The sequence below is a fragment of the Pempheris klunzingeri genome, chromosome 14, assembly GCF_042242105.1.
Source record: "Pempheris klunzingeri isolate RE-2024b chromosome 14, fPemKlu1.hap1, whole genome shotgun sequence".
Taxonomy (NCBI): Eukaryota; Metazoa; Chordata; class Actinopteri; order Acropomatiformes; family Pempheridae; genus Pempheris; species Pempheris klunzingeri.
The window spans coordinates 4516898-4538949 of NC_092025.1; the positions used below are offsets into that span (position 1 = coordinate 4516898).

At 40.8% G+C, this 22052-nt stretch overlaps 1 protein-coding gene across 1 annotated transcript in view; it reads right to left on the bottom strand.

Annotated features, from left to right (window-relative positions):
* Nucleotides 1–21091, bottom strand: part of ntm (neurotrimin) — a 348403-nt gene extending 327312 nt beyond the window's left edge. Inside the window, exon 1 of the mRNA XM_070843471.1 lies at nt 21030–21091. Within this exon, the coding sequence (XP_070699572.1) occupies nt 21030–21090 (61 nt within the window). The 5' untranslated portion in view covers nt 21091. The remainder of the gene's footprint in view (nt 1–21029) is intronic.
* Between the last annotated feature and the right edge of the window lie 961 nt (nt 21092–22052).

Consider the following 22052-nt stretch of genomic DNA (forward strand, 5'->3'; position numbering starts at 1 on the left):
CAACCACTTAGGAGTTACTATTAATTAACTTTACAACTAACTCGCTTGGCGTAGTTTAGCACATACAAACACCCCAATCTCACGGGTAGCCAACATAAAAACCCAACAAAACCAAGTGCCCATTACTTTTTACAATGAAAATAGGAGATGTGACATAGAGAGAAATGCATGCAGCAGTCCAGACAGGAGCTAAAGGCTCTGTTTGCTATGTGAGAACCTGTACCTGAGCAGGATTAGAGCCAGCGTATTCGAGTTGTCAATGGTATCTCATGCATGTGTGTTATTTGGTAAATGAATTAAACCTACGTGGACTTTTGGCAGTTTGAAATAGAGTGCATTGCCTTAAAACTGGTATTATCCACAGAGACGTCAGAAGTCAGTGAAAAGGGAAGAGCTAATAATGTAAACAAAGTTAGATTAATGTGTTGATGTGTTTTGTTCCCTCCTGCACAACGACACACTCAAAAGCTATGAGCAAAAGTATATTTGAAGACAACCACTGGTACACACATAGGTAATCCCCTGGGACGGTTGTTCATATTGGAATCCCCACTAATTGTTGCTAGTTATATTAAACCATCACGAATTGGAAGTGAAATCGATAGTTGGAGTTGGAGTAATTTGATTCCTACTAAATAGACCAAACATTTAGAGCTGTAGTGCAGAAGCAGCTGTCTGAACAATAAGGGTAAATGAAATTGCCTGGCACAGGGAAGAGTATTCTTAATAAACAAAGTCCCATTTAACACTTTTCAAGACGAACTCCTCAGAGGACAAGCATGGAGGCCTCCCTATCATTACCTGATTGCAGTCTGTCTGTTCTGACCTTGAGTTCTTTAATGATGTCCTCTTTTTGCTCAGGTTGGACTCTCAAAGGTCAAACATGTCTGAGTCTGGGCCTAATAATAAAGCTGTCTGAGGGATCTTTAAGCACTGAGTCTGTCTCCTCTGGCCAAGGGCAATTGAGGTGATTATTTCAATCACTTGTGGACCAAGCACCACTATGAAATGACATCTATTGTGTTTCCAGTTGAAATTTGGAAAATTTGGACATAGTAGAGACTTCTAGTGAGATATTAGCATGATATTAGCAAATGTTCAATACTATTTCCTAAAGGATACTTTAATAAAATCCAGTTTATAAAATCCACTTTCACACTTTATGATTCACACTTTAGTTTTATTTTTCAGCTCCTTATTTATATGCTCAAGGCAGTGTCATAAAATGTACCTACAGTGTAGTTGAACTTAACTTCTTGTTTCAACTCTTTAGTCTTATGTTTCAGCAGCTTGGCTTTTTTCCACTGGAAGAACACAAAAACTAAACTTATTTATCACCACATGAAGTTGTCTGTTAACATAATATTAAAAAGAAAAGTGCACTGCAGATCTCTACCAGATGATCTCTGCTCCAACTAACCATAAGATAAACTAAACTGAACCATAACCTAACCTAAACCTATAGCCACTCCTAGCTTTAAAAATATTTATCTAACTATGTATTCTTTTTAATTTCATATTACGACCTTTGGCCCAAACGCCGTATTTGGAATTGCAGACCATGAATGAATTAGAAGATTAGGCGGAATTAAGTAACAAAAATGTAAAAATAAAAACCCTCAGATTACCAGACGACTGATCTACCTCCTGAGCTAGAGCCCCTGCTGTGTAGCCCCAATAAAAGCATAGCTGTGTTAACAGAGCTAACAGAGCTAACAGAGCTAACATGGGTAACAGAGCTGCTTATTCACCGGGGCGACTTGGGTAGGGTAGCATGCAGTGCAGAACGGCGGCAGCATATGAGTAACTTGTGTTTTTCCTGGATGCATCTACGACACGCAACGTTAGACAACCAATCACCTACATGCTACATGCTTATTGGCTCAATTGGATAATTGTGCAATTTACTCCTTTGGTAGTGAAATTTAGTACTGAATGACAAGGCACTTTTCAATGCTCTCTAGTATCAAAGCAATTTAGTTGGAACCATAAAAGCGTGAAAGTTCAGTACCCAGTCCTATTAAGGGGTGAAAGGGAAAATATGATCAACGATGGAGCTGTATTGACTCCTGCAGGTACATCAGAGGTACAACAATGCTAAATACTATACTGTATACAGTGCTGATGTCCAGGAAGTAATGAGATGTATATGCAATGCAATAATATTCATTGTGAAGCGGATATTTATACACACTGTATGCTGAGATGTGGGACTTGATGTCACTTTGTTCAATTGTTGTCACTTGTCGAGGAGTTCTACAGCATCTTATTGTTCTGTCACTTCCTGCTATTCCCTGTCACACCAAGACAAAGAGGGTCTGTGATGCATTTGTACGTTTTTTTCATGTCAATTTGGGCTTTATTCGGTACCTGACAGCCTACTATGACAGGAAACATGGGGGACGATAGATGAGGGACATTGTGGTTATGCTGTGTGCAGACCCCTGGTCCACCTACAGTAGATGTCCAAACAATCTGTAATCAAAGTAGAATAATGAAACTGTGGATCACATCGTGTCTACATACGCTGGCAGAAATGTCCCGTTTCGATCCTTTCCCAGCTGCATGGACCATGGGGAAGAGTTCCTTATGCAGACAAGTCATGGTTCCATCACAATGATTGCTGAAATTGCTTTGCACAGTTTCTGTGCAGGTTGTGCTGCCAAAACTGGTTCAACTTCCAGAAATCTTTAACCTAAGGTTTAGTTTATGTAAGGTTGTGATCTTGCAGAGACATGTGGTTTATTTTAATACATATTAAAAGTATTTGAACACAGATTCTTCTCCTGTTGTCTCACCATAACAAAAAGACATCCAGTCAGACAGGGTATACAGCATTTATTGGTGTTTACCTGCCCTCTGAGAGGTAGAGATGACCTACACCATGACAGTATATTAAAGACCTGCACATAATGGTTTTGTTGACCATGATATTGGTTTTCTTAGCGTAATCCCCTGTCTTGCTTTTGTCCCTGCCCACTCTCTTAGTGTAACTTTGATTCTGCAGTGATCGACATTGAGGCATGTTATTAGAAAAATAAGGTAATGGTCCTGGGATAAAAAAGGGGGTGTTTTTCACAGTTTCTTGAACAGAAAACATCTCTTCCTGACTATTCACAAGAACTACATTTCCATATACAATGTGTGAAAATTGCTATATACCACTGCTTCTTGCCTCCTAATTCCAGTAATTTTGTATAGATCACACTGTCATACTCCGCATATTTCACATTAAATGATTTAGTCCCCTGGGATGTTGGATACAACGCAAACACTAGGACCACAGTAACTGCAGCCATTATACAGTATTGATTTTAATATTGCATTTTTTGGCCCATAACAAGGCCACATTTGAATCACCCACTTTGGTCAGGCAGAAATTTGACAATGAGTCAGAGCAAACGAGCTCAAGGTTTATGAAAAAAAAGAAGGCCTTAGCATCTCTTTGCATACTAATGGCAATATTATTTCCCAGTGCTGGTGGTACCTAGTTGTAAAGCAAAAAGAACCCCTGTGAAAACAACTTCCAAGAGGCCCACCATCTGGTGGGAGAGATACAGCGTGTCAGGATTTTCAAAGAGGTGCTGTAGAAAATGCTATGAGACAGGAGTGATTCATTTCAGTCTCACACTTCCCAGAATTTCCTGATTTAGATATTATTTTAACCTCTCGGCTCCACCACAACAACAGTGTGTCAGCCTATTGATGATCCCAGTGTGGGCTTGCCTTATTTTAGAACACTGTGTACATACCAATGAACTTGTCCACCGTATCTGCTTTGAGTGGGAGTGCGTATACCAAGCAAGGAAAAATCAGCACAAAAAACATGCACCATGAGAATGCATTACACCGTTTATGATAAGACTATGTGGCTCTCTGAATGGGTTTTAGCTGACAGTCGCTGATAGGGAAACATAGGAGTGCGAGCATATTGTGGGAGGAAATCAGACACACTGAAACCTTTAGCCAATCAGCCTTAATACAGCAACAAGCACCACAGCTATTACCATGAGAGCAAATAGACCTCTGTCAGTCTCCAATATGGAGCTCGGTGAACACACAAGAGGAAAGTGTCATTGCCTTTTTTCCCTGTGCTGTCTGGGACACTCAAGCAGAAAAAAAATTATGGATGGTGCCGGCTGGTGTCCACCTTCCCAGAGGGCATTACCAATGCATGGCCTTCTGAATAGCTGCAGGCGCGCCTAAAGGATATGACTGCCCCAATCTGAGACAGTTCAAATCAAATTCTGCATCAGCCATTTAAGTAAGTTACTTTAAATATCCTTGTGAATGAATGACTGGTTCAGCTTTATGAATTTGTTATCCACTTCCAGAAAGAAATGCAGGGATTCGTCGAGAGAGCATCGAGGAGACAGATGAGATCATTCATTGTATGTGCTGAGCTCCTCGTATCTATCACACTAGTCTGTGAATCCTTTACTGTCTTTGAAATAATCCCAGAATGTTCCACTGCGCATTCACTAAAAGTCACAGGGAGTTTGAGTAGTCATACATGTGTGCCCACAATGGTTCTATTACACTTTTTAAATAGGTTTTGTGCTCACTGTTCATATTTTAAAGCAGAAGTGCAACATTGCACTGTGTTGTTGTGTTGTGAAACCCCGTTTAGATGTTTCTCTTCTGAAACAATCAGAAGAGCGCAGACAGACAATGTAAAAAGCTGACAATAGTAGAGTCAACCAGCATTTGGATTGGAGTTTATGACAAAACTGTTGGTAAAGAAAAAAGAAAATCAATCACATGCAGTAAGCAGCAGCTATGAAGGTGGGACACACAAGGTGGGGTGACATGAAACAAAAGTACATGACATATGACATACCTGAACCCACGACTGTGGAAATGCAGTTTACAAAATCTCATTATTCACCCAACTGCACCTAGAAGCGTCATATTTAGTGTACAGCCATGAGAGTGGTAACAAGCATATATATGTTGAACTATTCCTTTAAAGTCATTTATTAAGACAAAATGTTGAACATTTACTAGTTCCAGCCTCTCAAGTGTAACGTTCTGCTTCTTTTCACTGTTTTTTGTAAAGTCATCTTCAAGTTTGAAGTTGACCAGACTAAATGAGAAACTTGTAGAAATCTGGTGTGTGTTGACATTTTTTGGACACTTTCTGACTATTTATGGACTGAATTATACATCACAACAATAATCAGCAGATTAACTGGTCATGGATTGCCTTTTCAGCCAAGACAGACACTTTAAACTAAAAGAGCACTACGTGTGTCATTGCTATATGAGTAGGTATTCAGTGCATCTAATAGCTTGATACATTCATTGTAAAAGTAGATGCAACAGATCTGACCCTGATATTAGAGAAATGAACAAGACTATACAAACAAAAGAACTTCCACATGCTACAATAAGCCATCCTGCTGTGGGTAATCGAGTTAATAAAGCTCAACATGATTTCTAAAAACACAGTTCAGTTGGTGACCTTGGAACTAAGAAAGGGGGACATGAAGGTAAGTATTTTAACTTCATCAAATGTGTGAAGGTGCAAGAAAGAAAGAAAGAAAATCTGTTGAGATCTTGTTCCAGCTCTTAAAGCTAAATGGTGTCGCATTAGTATGCAAGACAGACAGACTGTCGTCTCCTGGAAACACTGATTTTGGTGCCAGTAAAGCACCCAATGGCCCAAAACAGGTAATGGATTGCTTATATTTGAGTTTTGGAGTTGTTGGAGTTGAATGTGTTGTTTGTGGTTGATGAGAGTATCCTCTAACAACAGTAGCTACTGGAATTTTGATTATTACTGGTGAAATCTGAGCAACACATCTATGAATACTATCGGCTCAATTAAAAGGAAGGCCTCCCACTCCTCGTTCTGATTCTGGTACTTTACATTGTATTAAATGTATGATGTTAGATGAAATTATATGAAAAACTGATGAGATTGCATCATTATAATAACCTTGCACCTAATGTAGTAAATAAGCTAAAATCTATGTGTATAAATGTAGATAATATAAAACTTTTTATCAATTTTCAGCCAATAAAAACATATTTAATTGCAGCTTTGACAAGATACAAATCCAAAAACACAGAGTGGAGACTATCTGTAAAAACTCTCTGCTGGATATTTCACTCAGCTGCTGGTCGGCTGCGTCTTTGAAACCAGCTTTGTGAGACTTCCTTTAGCTGCCTGCTTTTACTCTTTCTCATTCTGTGCTGCCGTCTCTGCTCTTTAGAGAGAGCTGGCACTACAAACAATGTGCAGCACTCAGTATGAAGCTTCATTTGTAAAGCTACATTAACCATCGCTAACTACAGTCAACAATTAGCCTATTACAGCGTTAAGCCACTATGAGCATGATATCTATAATGCAACATAAACAAAATCAGTGATTAAACAGTTCCAATAGTGTGGCCATGAGTATAATGTTGATCAATGGGAACCAATTAAGAACAAAGTGGTTGTATAGCAAACTTTGTTTGAGGCAAACATGATAAACAACTCTAACGTCTGAGCAAGTTCTATTTATTATAATGATAAAATAATAAATAAACAACAAAGACAGTAAGAATGCTGTAGAGGAAAAAGTGCTGCGTGTCTCAACTCAGCCACTGAAAGAAATGAGTGCCGATGCTGAACATCATTACTCAGTCATCAGGAGGCTGACAGGCCTCTAAACCTCACACACGTTTCATCTCGTTTGGTTAATGAAATGGTCAGTCCAGAAAAACAAATGTAAAACCTATGAGTTGTGGTTCTGCAGTGAGTTAAGCGGTTCAAGTATTTCTTGTCCGGGTTAGTGACTTTCTCGAATCTTCACTGGATTCCTGGCAACCTCAAGGTGGTGACAAGACTCCAAAGAGTCACTGTGCCAGATCAAGAAAGAGGCCAGCACATACAATGTGTTAAGCTTTAGAGCGTTTTTTAGCCAGGCTCGCTGTTTCCCCCTGCTTCCAGTCTTCTAAACTACGCTAATGGCCTAGTTGTAGCTTCATATCCTCTTGCCAAGAAAGCTGTTGAAGTTGACCAGACTAAATGAGAAATTTGTAGAAATCTGGTGTGTTGTGTTGACATTTTTTTGACACTTTCTGACTATTTGACTGAACTATACATCACAAAAATAATCAGCAGATTAACTGATCATTGATCAGACACTTTAAACTAAAAGAGCACTACGTGTGTCATTGCTAAATGAGTAGATTTTCAGTGCATCCAAACTAAAGGCAGAGGGAAATCAAGAGAGAGAAAACTCCTGAACGTCACAAGCGAAGACTGTATTGCTCCATTGTACTGCCACCATTGCTGATGGCACTGTTTCACCTGGAGACATGTGCACATCAAACATGATGCCATGAGCAGAATACACACTCAGCTCTCTCTGCATTGATCTGTCTACATCCATGTTGTCCCCAAACTCTCCTGCTCTCATTGTTATGTGGTAAAAACTTAATTAAGTCGTTAAGAAATGGAGAGGAGATTGGAGATTTGGGAAAAGACAGTATCTAGATCACACTGGGTATGTGAGAGCACAGTGTGCAATTAATATACTCCAAAACAAAGAGATGAAAGAGAAGGCAGGCTGCAAGCCAGAGTCTCTCATTGGTCTTTTGCTGCCTCTCGACAGATGGCTTCAGGTAAGCCAGAGGAGAAGGTGGAGCAGTTGGAGGCCAACATTACAGGCTGGATTTTAGATTGCATCTGCTAAGTGGCCAAATAAGCTAAGTCACAGCTCTCAGTTCTTAGGTGTGCCTGTGTGAATTATGTCCTTCATGTGTCTTTTAGAGAAGGAGTCACTTCTTCAGAATGGATTATTTAAAGTCATTATGCAAAGGGGAAATGTGCAAACGCCTTCAAAACAAGTGCACAGGTTTTGCAGTTGTGAGTCAATCACTTGAATCTGATGTGAAATATTAATAACATGTTTTATTTTACAGTGAAACAAAAATACCGTGAAGAGGAAAAAAGGAAGAACTGATCGTGAAGCTGTATTGGTTGGTTGGTCAGTAAAAACCAGACTGATGGAAGTCTCCCTTTTGCATTAATATTATTCACTGCAAAGCTCTGCACATTGCATTAATTAACTTTATTCATTTATTTGTTTGGGCTTTTTTTTTAACAACATACTTGAAGTGTGGCTGATACAGTTGAGCAGACACAGCACAGTGTGACTAAGGAGAACACGTGATGGGTCAACATACAATACAACGTGGTCTTTCTTCAAGTTCAAAACTGCATCAGCTTCTTTTTCTTCTAATACTAAGATGTTGTATTTATTTAATATGATGACAAGAAATGACAAAAAAATAATGAAGCCACTCATAAGATGAAAAACATGATGATACATGAATGACATGATAATTATGCTTTGTCACTGGTATTTTTGAAGTTGTGTGTTCTACTAGTACTAAAACATCCGAATAAAATGTTTCTATAATAACACTTCTTGAAAGCATATAGGTGCTGAATGTTTCAGCTAAGTGGTACTTGGTCAGTCTGAGGGAGCTATAGTGATTAATTTACAGCTTTTCTGAGGAATCAATCAACAAGCTACAACCTTTGCTTTATTCATCAAATGTTTACAGCTGTCTTGACTTCGTCAGGTTGGTGTCTTGACATGTCTCAACATTTCCAACCTGTAGCAGAATGTTGATAAGTGGGTCATCCCCTACCTGGATGTTTTTTTCACAGCCCTCAGGAACACAATGCCAGGAAAGAATACATTGACCATGTGTAATATGGCTTCGCAAAGCTTAGTGAAGCAGGCACCACAATAATAACTCATTGCTGGTTGTATGTCATTTGTCATGATTCACCTTGGATTTCTGTTCTGTTGTATACAGCTCAGCATTGCAACTATATATCTGACCATTGTAGGCTGTTTGAGTGGTACTGTGTGGTACTTTCCAGTACTACAGTTTATCAGTGTTGTTACCAGTCAATGAAGGACTACTTAACAACTACCTAGTAACTAGTATGATGAATCACTCTACTTGGAAGTGCAAAAACAGACTAATGATTGAGTACTTAGTAGCAAATCAGTTGTTACTACTTGTGCTGCTATGTGGATGATTCATTGTCAGAAACGACTCATGAAGAAGGTGGTCGTTATTCCAATTTACTGATACTACTGATGCACCGATGATATTCTCTGCGCGTCACGGCCCAGATTAGCTTTAAGATTAACTAATTAGTCAGATATCAGCCAACACGGTGATATAATAAAACCAATATAATAGGCACTCGCTTTCTTGATTAAACATCCAACATCGATGTCATGTCCCTGGCTTGAGGATGAGGATAGCGAGAGAAGCCAAAATGTCAGCTGTGTGGAGGTTTTTAAAAGAGTCGGAGTGGGACGTCAAAACTGCTATTTGCAGTGAGTGCTCAGCGTTGGTGATGCGAGGATGAGTCCAAGCCAAATCTTTCTACACTACAAATGTAGTTAACCATCTAAAGATCCGTTATCCCAAAAGTTATAATGAGATTGGCAGCAGCAAAAGAAAAAAAACCTCACCAGCAGTCACTTCTCCAGTCCTTGGATAAAGCCAAACAATACACAGCCACGAACATCTGAGGGCTGAAGGCATCACTCAGAAACTGATGATGTGCATTGCTCTCGACAATTAGTCATTTTCGTTTGTTGAATATGTCGGATTCCTAGGTTTTTGGAGTACGTTGATATCAGTAGCAGTTATCGGCCAAATGAGTTGCAAAATATCGGCATATCAGAACCTATACCTTCATATCGGATATCGGCAAAAAGTCCAATATCGTGCATCCCTAGGTGACACTTAATGTTTGTTTTATTTAAGAAGGGATAGTGCACATGAATTAACTTTGTGTAAACATCATGGAAATGTGCCAGGTTTAGGCCTACAAGCTCATTTTCATCTTCAGCTGCTGGCAGGATGATGGTTTATTATAAACACTAAAAGAAATATCCAAGAGCACAGAAGCAAAGATAAGTAGTATGACAGATTATCACAGCATGGTTGATTGTCGAGTAACCAATGTTTTATAGATTTGGATAAAGCTAAAACATGTCATTATGAACTAATAATTATATAATTACTACAGCCTGTTCTCCAGTAACCCATCATTATCTACTATGCAGTCCTCAATTCAGAGTTGTTTAGGTACTACTCACTAAAAATTCATTGATGATCAGGTTATTTCTCGTGTGTTCCTTTGTAACTACTCAGCATTTTGGTAGGTGATACCAGGAAAATAAAGTTATTTTTCAATATCAAGCATTGGCTTTTCAGCCTAGATGAGCAGTGTGCTATAGCAAGGCTTAGAGAATGGCTTGGCAGAAATCAAAGCAATGGGATTTTGATTAATGAGAAACATTCATTTTTGTATTGACCATTTAAAAGACTATTAAGATTGCCACTCAAGCGTTGAGCATTAATTATAAGACAGGCCTGCATAAGCTTCCATGAAATTTAATGAGCACTGTAAAGTCTGAAGTAATGCAAGGAGCTTTGTAGAGAATTAAGAAGTAAATGAAGTCCTGAAACAACAGTTGCAATAAACTTTTCCTGCCAAGTTTGCGTTCAGTGCACACACTAATGATATTGTTTTCTGAGAAATAAATATGCTTGTTATTCCCACTCAGTGCTCCCAGTATAATAAGAAAATACTGTTAAAGAAAATCTGACCAAATAAAGATATTTAAACAGATAATATTTTAACAAATAACCAATCATTAGAACAAATAATGAACATCTCTTTTTTAAAACCCTCTCCAATGCAAGGCCATAGACAGCAGTGTGTGGCGTGTGTGGCATTTAAAAAGAAGGGGAAAAAATCTAAAATGTCTTACCTTGTGCTGATACAAGGTATAAAACGAGATAAATGCCCCTGATATTTTTGTAAATCTATGTCAAAGTGACGAGGAGAATTGAATCAGAGCAGTTGCGGCACAGTCAGGTACAGTACATTAAAGCTACTGTTGGTCGTCACTGATGCTTCACTGCTGGGAAGCCCAAACAGACTGAAAGTAGCACGCTGACTGAGCTCCACACATTCTCTCTCATCAACCTGTTAAATGGCAGCAGGGCTCATCTTAGACAGCTGCTGCTGATGTGATTGCAATTAAAAAGCTACTTTAGTGCAGACACACAACCGCAACACACCTGCGCATGTGTCGTGGAAGAGCATATCTCTGAGATATGAGCCAGGATGTAAGCTTGTCTAGTCACTCTGTCTTTTTGGCTAACCAATATTTCATAAATATTCATCAACACAGACTGGGTCTATGCATGCCATGTGCCTTGTTTTTTCAGCTGAATCAGTCATGACTAAAACATGAATGTCATACCACCATAATGTGGAAAACCCTAGTATAAAATCCTGGTTAAATATTCATGAGATGACATATCCTGAATGTGGGCCTGTAAATTCATACACCTGTGAAAACCAAACATAAATAAAAAGCTTCTGAAGGCCCCCAACTCCTCTCTGCTGTCTTCCTTATCAGGTCTATGTGTAACAGCGAAAACCTGTAGGTCATTTCAGGGGTGCTTTAACTTATATCAGCTGTATTGATCTGTTAACTTTGCATTCATCAATCACAAGGTTAGGGGAGTGATTCAGATAACATCAGCAAGATCTGTCCTCCCCCAGTGGAAAGTGTGAAATTAATACCTCTATGTCCTGATGCATCTTCTTCTGCGGGGAAGCCTGTGTCACCTTTGCTCGCAGGTAGTTACACATCATCTCAATAGATACGTGAAAACAGAAGTGAGATAAAGAGATGGTGAGCTGCTCACAGTTTTGGAGGTGGTTGCACAACTTTGCAGCAAAAAGTCCTCATGAGATTTTTCAAGAAATATGACAGATATATCTTTAATGAAGATTCCTGTTCTCAGGAGGCTAGACGGTTTCCTATCAACACGCTTTCAGATTCCCCAACAGTCTTTGCCAAAGAGCTTCCAGCTCAGTCAGTGATCGCACTAATTGAAATATTACCCCATACATCACACAAACGGCCAGGCAACCTCCCAATAATTGCACACAGATTATTCCATGGACCAATGTGCTTTCTGACCACTAACTATGCCATCTGTTCCAAAATTACAACCATACCGCTGCACTAGTTAAGCGCCCCCTGAGTACAGCTACTCCCCTACTGTGAGATGCCTCCCTGCTATTAATGCATGACGGCGGGCCAAGTTTTCTGTGGCTTCCTTAACAGTGTCGATGTCAAGGATCTGGGCAGGTGATGGTGTAGGATTGATGTGGGTATTTACTGCCTGTCACCTAAATTATATATCTGTTTCCCTCCCTTGAGACTTCAAATGAGATAACAAGAACATATTGAAGATTTAGGAAACTAAGAAGAGTAGCAGAAACAAGTTGATTGTATCACTAGTGCAGGCAGGTGAGGGATGTGTGGTGCACAGTAAGAGGAGGCTATTTCCCACTTTAGGCACAAGAACAACAGGTAAGCTCCATACCATACCATCCAAGGTCGCACTAAGCAGGAAAATACAAAACAAGGGAAAAAAGATTAATTAGTCAGACAGCAAGACAAGCAAGCTGCTTTTGTTCTTCACAGGGTTCATTTTGGGGATATCATTCATTATTTATGCTGTACCCCTTTCACTTCTTACATGATAAACTGTTGTTTTTAACTTATTTCATTATCCTGTGGCCACGCAGTGCGGCTGACCTTGGCCGCTTCTTCCTTTTTCTTGATTTTGGGATCCTGAAAAACTATTTTCCACATGAGAACCCAAGTTTTCATGTGAAGCTCCAAGACAGTGTAAACCCCCATGGTGCGAGCCGCATCAGCAGTGGCTTCAATCAAAGACATGACTGCAGTGGCTCCAGTGTATAGTTGCAGACACTACAACGCCGCGGCTTGATCTTCTGGGCTTTTCCCGAGTGCCCCAACACATGCGTTCTCTGATGAATGAATCCTGGCCATGATGAAATGTGGACAACTAACACTCAGTGCTTAGGCCTCGCTGACAAATACAAAGTAAAGGATTCAAAAATGCCTCTTCTGACTTGCATTAGAGAGCGCTGTGATCCCGCTTGTGTTTGTATTGTCAGACAAAATGGAAGGCAAACACTGTCATTCATCGGGATTTCTGTGTGACTGCTCGTCTAGGCTCTTATGTCATTTCTCTCCACTGCATTCTGTACTCTGCATCGCACGTGTCTTTGTAGCTTTGTACTACAGGTTATGTGTCAGGCCAGGGAGGGGGAGAAGAATCAGAAAAAATAATCGACAGTGTTCCAGACGTCAGATATTAACAAAATACCTCACATACCACAGAGTTCACAATTCAGAAACAATTTACTTATCACTCAAATAAAAAGACACAAGAAGAACCTCTGTTTTCTTGGCCCCATGTACAGAATATTGGAAAAAACTTCTAATGCTGCATTTGTGGAGATGTTATTTGGCATTGGTGCTATAAATACTTTGCATGAATCCCAGTTATACAAATATACAAACAAAAACATACACACAAATCTAAATGGTTGGTTCCTAATACTATTGTTTCAAGTAAATAATTAAATTTGTTATTTGATTCCTTTTAGAGGTTACAGCACAAGTAAGCCGGAAAATGACTTTTTCCTTTATCGTCTGGTCAAGTGTGCGTGTTTGTGTGTGTTGGGAGGGGGCGGGAGTGTATGTCTGTCCGGAGCTAGTCTCTCAGACTACTGGTCCTATTATCCTAATATTTTTTGTGCAAATTTCTATATAAATCCTGAATGGCCTCTCGTGGTTGAGGTGATTTAAGTTCAAATTCTCTGTTTTATGCTATCATTGACTGCTTCAGTTTAACGTCACTGAGCAAAAGGCTAAAAACGAGCTTTACTTCATCAGTTCATAGTCATATCTATAGTCATAGAGTTTGGTCATGTTTTGAACTGGAGCATGTGCAGATTAATGCCATACTAAAGCCTGCAATTACAAACACACCAGAAGGACCAAAGGTTGTAATAAAACAATAAATAAATATCTTGTAAAGCTGTGGTGGTTACAGTATTAGGTTAGGCTATGGTTAGGTTTACTTTAGGTTATGGTTATGTGTAGCAGAGAACCCCTGAGGGCACCTTTCTGGTTGCTGATTATATTTCCCATTTTAAACTTTGGCCCCCTTCCAAAAAAAAAAAACAGATGTTATGATAGATTGTGCAAATAAAATGCTGAAAATGACAATAACATTCATATCTTGGGGCTCCACACAGTGTAACTGCTTTATAAATAAGGTTCCTAACAAACTTGTGGAATGCCTGGCAACTAGGAATTTCCTCTTTACTGTAGCACCTCTGAACTCTTTTAAAACATTTTTCCTTTGTGTCAGAAGTCAAAAAAACATCAGAAAAGGCCCTGAGTGCTTCATGTAACTCTTCTAAACAGCCTTTGGCATTCCCTCACCCCAAAAGATAAATACACACACAAACACATATATATGAAGCTGCTTATATAGAAACAAACAGTGCAGAGTGCGAGCTGTGAGCTTCTCTTGGAGGCAGCATTCTTCAGACACAACAACCTGGTGAATAGACACAGTCTAAAGTCACTATCCCTGTTGCTTATTAATCAGCCCTCGCTGGCAAGGTCCCCTGTGGCCACCAAGTCAAATGACCACTTCACTGGGACTTGGCAAACTATGCGGGGAAAGGAAGAGCTTCCGTAAAAGCTTAGCCTTTACTTTTGTGCAAATGTAAGAATTGCTACTGCGTGATGACAGTGCATAATTTGATATCCAGGAAGTGAAAGTGGAGCCATGTGCAAACTAAGTACTTTATTCAGCACATTTCCATCACCTGCAGTATGAATAATAAACAAAAGATTGCATTTTCTGCCCATGACGGCATTGTTTACATGCATTTCAAATATCATAATTTCAGAAGTATCCTCTAGGAGAAAGTCTGTGCATCAGTTTATTTCCTTTGGTCGTGTTATAAATTAGGAATGCCTGGTAGAGTGTACAGTGATCATAATTATATTCAAGGCATACGTTTTTCTCAGCATCTCCTGAGATTGTTGTTGTTTTCCTTCTTTATGTGCTGAGTTGTCAATGCCGTACACAATGCAGCCCCATACCGAGGGCCTTCAGTGAAATTCCACTACTGCAAATTGATTGCTGACCCAAACTGTGTGAGTGAATCAATCAGGCTTCCAACAAACTTTCTACAACCCAGAAATGAATCATTTGTGGTATGAACCTGTGAAAATACCAAATACACACACACAGACACAAGCACATAAGCACAAAGCAATACTGGGTACAGAAATAGAATGCAACACAGAAATTGCTTCTCACCACAGAATGACTACTGGAGAACAATTACATCCAATTTGCAATTTGCCTTTTTGCAAAACAAACTGAATTTCTTGTTGTTGGCAATTTCACATGTGTGGAGCATCTCCTCAGTTCCAGACACTCATCTGTATGACATCATCTCATAATATGTCTAATTTCCTTAATATTATGTTGCACCTTTAAGTTTAATGAACAATAAAATGACTCATGGCCTGGACCACCTCTTGATTAAAGCTCTGGAACAACAATGGGTGGAAAACACTTCAGAAACATCAAAATATCACTTGGTGATCAATCTTTCATCCCCGGCTCTATATTGTTGCTCCGTCCTTTATTTTTCTAATTTCATGGATGTCACGTCCAGATATTTTTCGACTCAAATAGAAGAAGCAGCTAGATCTATTTTACTTGTTAACAGCAGACTCAATAGACCAGAATGCAATGCAGCCATCAGACAGCTTGTATTCTGGGTACAGAGAATGTCATAAAAATCTATTTTACATTCCATCACTATATCTGTTGTCCCTTCTACCTACATACCAGGCCTCTCTCTTTTTAGCATAGTGAGAGTCGACACGGGGTCTGTACTTATGTCTGAAACCACAGAGTAAAGTCTACTGTCATCCTGGCCTGCTGTTTGCCCTGCAACACTCACAGCTTTGTAAAATTCAACTGCCTTATTGAACTTCCACCACTAACAACCATCAGCAGTTCAAACAGGTTGGTCCCCGCATTCATTTGTCACTGTCCACACACAGTTCACCAGGGGTCAAGGCTGAAACACAAAAGACAACTGCCTCTAGGGCCAAAAAAAACCCTTTGAGCCCCCAACGCCCCTGGTTCACTTCATATTGATTGCCTGTGTGCGCTATCATGTGATTTCTTGAGGGACTGTTTATAGGTTATACTAATTACCTAATGATGTGGCCCTGCTTTGTAAACAGACGAGAGAAATACACATAAAGAAATGGTGTTTTCATTGGTTGATTCCACACACCAAGGCTTTAGTTAGCCATAGTGAAACATATTGTTCGGGCAGCTGTCTATAGAGGTTAAATTTCACACAAATAAAATCTAAGCATTCAACCTGCCGAGCCAGCCCCGATTTCTACAGTTATACAAGTGGAAGCATATCTGTTCTGTGAAGCAGACAATGTCAAAAACACTTCTCTTCAAAACAAAAAAAAAAAAGTGCTGAGCCATTTACAGTAACATCACCACGATAACAAATCTGTGGAGTCGCCTGTTAGCCGAAGTGAGACCCTGAGTTAACACAATGTCTGTTCACTACGGTGTATTTTATCGTCAAAGGCTTCCTGCATTGCATTTACATTAATGTGAAGCAATTACACATTTAGATTTTTAAAAAGTGACAGGCTTATGAGATGCACACTGTTGCTCACAGCTCAACAGGTTCATGCCAGTCTTTGCGGCTGCGTATCTGGAGAAAAAGGCTGATGAGGCAGGTTCAGGGAAAATTCTACATTTCAATGCTTCGTGTTCTTCGTGCTTACATGTCAATACATCGTAATGTAGGAAAGTCTGGGGGGAGAACTGTTCCGTTCCGGCCAAGAGGCAGCCTGGCTTTAATAGCTTCCCATAGCCAATTTACATGATATTCATTTATCACGTCTTGATATCACGCCACTACACACAGGTGGTGATATCTACCTGCTATTGTCGGCCATCTGCCTGCTCTGCCTGTACATTCTGCTCACAGGCTTTTCATGTGCTGTGCACCAGGAGATGGACAAAGACATTTTTTCCAGCACCAGCTCTGCCTCTTTTGCCTTGAGATCCCTACTGAGGAGCTGTAGCCCTGCGATAAGAGGAGAACACACTCTACCCATCAACAATGATCTCAATGTCTTTCACAAAAGGCTGCATTCAACAAGCACACCACGGCTCCCATACTGTACCAGTCCTATCCATCTCTGCTCTCTTAGCTGCTCGTCCAATAACAGCTGTTGCTCCAAATTTCGATCTAACCAGCTATAATTCTCGCCTATGGCTGACACGGACTGATGGAGGAAGGACAAGGGCACAATACACTGGCCTGCAAGGGTCTCAGCCAAAAAAAAACCACAAGAGTTTCTGCTGCATCCTGGCAACACAGCCAGCACTGTCTTCTCCCAGCCACATCCAGAGAGAGAGGGAGGGAGGCAGCCCGCTTAGACAATGAGGCTGCCTCATTACCAGTGTTTATCTTAAGCTGGATTAATACTCCAAAAAGAAACGCTGTTCTTTCCTTTGTCAGGAAAAGAACATGTGCTGTTTGTTTTGGGGCAGTTTGATATTGGAATGTTTTGCTGTGCTCTTGATCTTTGTTTTTTCCCCCCCCAACTTCTTTTCCTACACAGCACCCACTGATGCCAGCTTCTGATTGTTTCCCACCACCTTCACATGCTGGAGTCTGCTCATTTGATTCTTGTGACAGATGATTCAGCTGGTGGGGTTCAGATCATTCCTGGTTTCAGGAAACTTTGGGAAAGCTACTTGATTATACAAAAGTAACAGCAGGTGCAGAAAAGCAGACGGTGCTCTTTGTTTGAGCCGCCTCACCTTACAGGCGACATGAAGAGGTCTGTGGCTGATTCCAGGCACACAGTGCTTGTACTGCTTCTATTTAACTGTGACTCTGGTGTCAGGCTTGAATCAGTTCTGTCAGGGTGATGACATGCAACAGCCTGTGCCAAACATATTAGATGGTAGAAAGTAATGTAAGACTGCATTCAGTGAGGGGCACTGTGAAGCTGTGAAGCCAAAGAACAGCATGACACTAGCATTTACCGTGCAACACGGCCATTGTATCCTAGAAATATTGCTACATGAAAACGAGAGAAACAAAAAAGAAGTCTGCCGCAAAATACAGCTACAGGAAACCGAACAGATCTTCATTTTGGACAAAGCCGCCCACCCTCTCTCCAGTGAGCTGACGCAGCCCCACAGCAATTTTAGCCTGCGGCTTATCCCCTCGAGGTGTGCCGAGAAGCGCTTCAAGCACTTATTCGTGTCGACTGCCATCCAGATGTAAGGTGCTTCCTGCCACAGCGGCTGCAGCCTCAGTCAGCCAGCTAGTAGAGCACTTCAGCCCAGGTGCCTCTCGCTGTCTCCATCAATCGCTGCGGATCGTTTCTGTCTGCTCCTGTGATCTGCACTGTTCTCCCGACCTCACCAGCTCTGACCTGCAGGTCCTCTACATATTTCTCTGCACACCCGTACGCCGGCCAAAATATGATTTCTCTCATGAACAGTCACGATGTGCACTAGGTGCTTCCATTTGTGATTATAATCAGATCAGACAATATGAGGAGCCACTGTAACAGCTACTTTCTATTTTTAAAATAGACCTGCAGTCCTGCATGCTGAAACACTGATGACAGCGGGCCTGGCAGCTAAACCCATATTGATACAAATGGTTTGAGCTGGGAGAGAAGTCACAATAATTACTTCAGTGTAGGACACCCCAGCGCTAAAGGATTTCTTAGAAGCCTTTATTTCTTCTCGCCTTTTTATTAGCAAACATTGTACAAAACATTCAAGTAACATAAGCAAGCTTTTCATTGCTTTCACTGCTGACTGACTGAGTTAAAACGGCTGTTGATGCTTAACATAACATATAGCCATCTCTGGTGAGAGCTAGTGGTGCCCTCGTTCTGTACCTCCTCCCGCTCACCTGTGAATCTGCCTCTCTTTTATGCATTTATTTATCATCCTCCATGTGTTCTTTTGCTCTGTTTATTTGTTGTCTTATCAAAACTGATCCATATTGGCTCCGTCATTATCTGTGCCTCACTCTGTCGCTGCAATGACCCAATTTCCCTTTAGGGACCATTTAAGTTTCATCTAATCTGATCTAACGCATCTGTGATTCTGCAAAAAGATCAACTGATATGCAAATGACTTTGGCACAGTTTTGGTCCTGTCTGGAGAATGGATTGGACTTGACCTGAAGGGGGGGGGGATTTTTCCAGGTGTATTAAAAACAGACATTTAATATCGCTGCAATGTGGCACACAACAAAATGTTATCTCCCCGGCTGCCTGTTCCAGCAGTAATTTGTGTATTTTTCAAAATGTTGTCAGGCATGAGGTTTCCTTTCACTTGACATCACTTCTTGCCTGCAAAATAATGACTATACTACTTTGCAAAACAGGTAATGATATATGGTGTTAACAGTGCCAGTATGTGCTGAATCTCATTGAGTTGGGGTTAAACCAAGCACTCTCTCGTCTACGAAACTGCTCCGAGTTTGTCACTTAATAATAATTCCATCTTTTTCTTACCACTGACACGTCTCAAATACATAATTAGGATGAAAAGTGCAAATAGACTGCGTCCCAGTTTTTTAACGGAACATCAAAGTTCAATTTAGCAGAGTGGCTCCTAGTATTCAGTGCAGTCCTCAACCAGTCCAGCTGAACATGGCTCATGATAAGAGGAACAACAACAATTATTTTAGATTTACCGACAAAATGCAGAATTTTAAAGTCAGCATACTTTAAGCAGAAACTATTCATTAGTATTGAAGAAGTGAATTTGTGGCCTTGTCTCTACGTTTGACATAACAGTAATAATAATCATTATCATTATTATTAGTAGTAGTAGTAGTAGTAGTAGTAGTGGTATCATGAAGATGGATCTGTATTTCAGCTCCTTCTGCAAGAATCTCTGGCTGTTCAGGACTTTGACTTTTCTCATAGTGGGAAAGACTTTGGTTCTTGGGGGGGGGGGGGGGGGGGGGCAGCATTTTGGCCATGCAGCAGCGCCTTTCATCTTTCTAGTCGTGTCTTCTGCTGCACAAATGAAAAGGGAGGTTTGGAGAGCTGATGAAGAAAAATGCCCCTCCATCCTTCCTACATTCACTCTTTTGTCTACTCACTCATTTAATATTTTAGCTGAACAAAGGTCATGAATAAAGGATGAGGACGATTTAACAACATTAATCTTTCCCACAGATCATGTCTTGTGGTAGACTGCGGACGAAGAAAAATAAAATGTAAAAACAAAGGCTTGACTGGGGGGCTCATGAGGGTCCGGCTCTCATTTTCCTGAGGTGGCCTTTCCTTGCGTGATTTTAATCTATGTGGCCACTATCTTTTTATTGGATTGAATTTTTAATGTCAGGTGTGAACAAGGTCAGAGAGACTGAGCTGCTCTTCCAACAGGAGAGCCCTCTTGCCCGCCCAGAGAATACATGGCTTAACTTGGATGACCTGGCCGCGCAGTGGATGTGGATTAAGAACTAATACTTAATCAACTTTGCTGCAAAGACTCCCAGTCCGTGAGATTTACCGCGCGTCAGGATGATCGGGCAGCAGCGAAGAGGACAAATGTTCATTTTAATCGCAGGTGCATTAAAATAAAGAGCCGAAGGCTTCCAGGCAGCGTGATGGCCAGCGTGCCACCTCTGCTCTGCTGTTCAGGGGACGGCGAAACTATTTCTGCACACAATCATCTTTGGCAGGATTAAACTTTCAGAGAAAAGGCTGCAGCCTGACATAACTGGTGTAAAAATACATGCAAAAGCAACCACACGGATACTTAAGAGAGTCAAGCCACTGGCGCCAAGACAGCTCATCTGCTCTTCACTAATCGCTTAATTTAAGCAGCAGCTTAGATGACAGACATCCCGATGTCAGAGACTGTCCGTGACATGCACACAGCACTTGATCCTCTGACAAACAGTCCCTTCCAAACAGTCTCAGGCAGCGATAACAAGTGCTCCAAGGGTGAGTGAAGCCACCACTTACCTTGCTCCATCAGCAGGACGGTCATCCCGAGCAGCATAGCCCAGTACAGAGGGTTCTTCATGTTTGTCGATCTGCTGTTTGTCTGCTGAGTGATGTCGTCTGGGAAAAATAGCCTGCGATTCTCTGAAATTCCCGAAAAGTGCTTTCTTCAAGTCCCCGGTCCTCCGTGTGCCCCCTCAGCATCCACGGCGCGGCGCTCAGCGAAGTCCCTCCTTCAGCTGGGAGGTTATTGGCTGGACGAAGCTCGCGGTGATCAAACCCACCACTTCCGCTTTGGTTGTTCTTTTTTTCAAGCCCGTGAGTAGCACTGCCGCTTTTAATTTGAAGAGTAAATCTGTCCACTTCCTGTCCTGACGCGCTTCCGTGCAGCAGCTTGACGCGGCTGTGAGGTGACTGGTGGAGGCGCTGCCGCCGTCTGCGGTCCGCTCCAGCTTTACTGCTGCAAAGCTGCCTGTTGGCTCTTTATTAGTGTTTATCTCCATTTACTGTTTAGTATTTAGAAGATATTAAGCAAAGAGCAGAGCAGTGCCCCATGGTGTTCTGCTTCAGTGGAGGTCACTTCACTACATTAGTAATAGTTACTAATTAGTAGTAGTTACTAGTTACTTTTCACATTTAAAAAGCATGATGTAACGCAGTACTATTGGTCAGACTAATTTACCCAGTGTAAACAAAGTACCTAGAACTGATGAGCTACATTAAAATGTCTACTTAAGTGATAAAAAAAACAGAATAATATAATATTCTGCACTGTGAAAGCAGCCGCTCTGGATACCGAATGCTTTTGCTTTTGAAAAGAATTACATTTAGCTGATACTAATGTACATTTACTCATGTTTCATGTTAAATTCAGGACTTTTACCTGTATTGGAGTATTTTTTTTTTTAGCCTGGTGGTCCGACCACTCAAAGACTAGCTGATTCCTGAACACACTCCTGTTCTGTTGTAGATAGTGAACATCAGTCAAAAGCCACTAACACATCTATGGCCAACAGCAGCAAAAGTAACAAACAGAATAAAAAG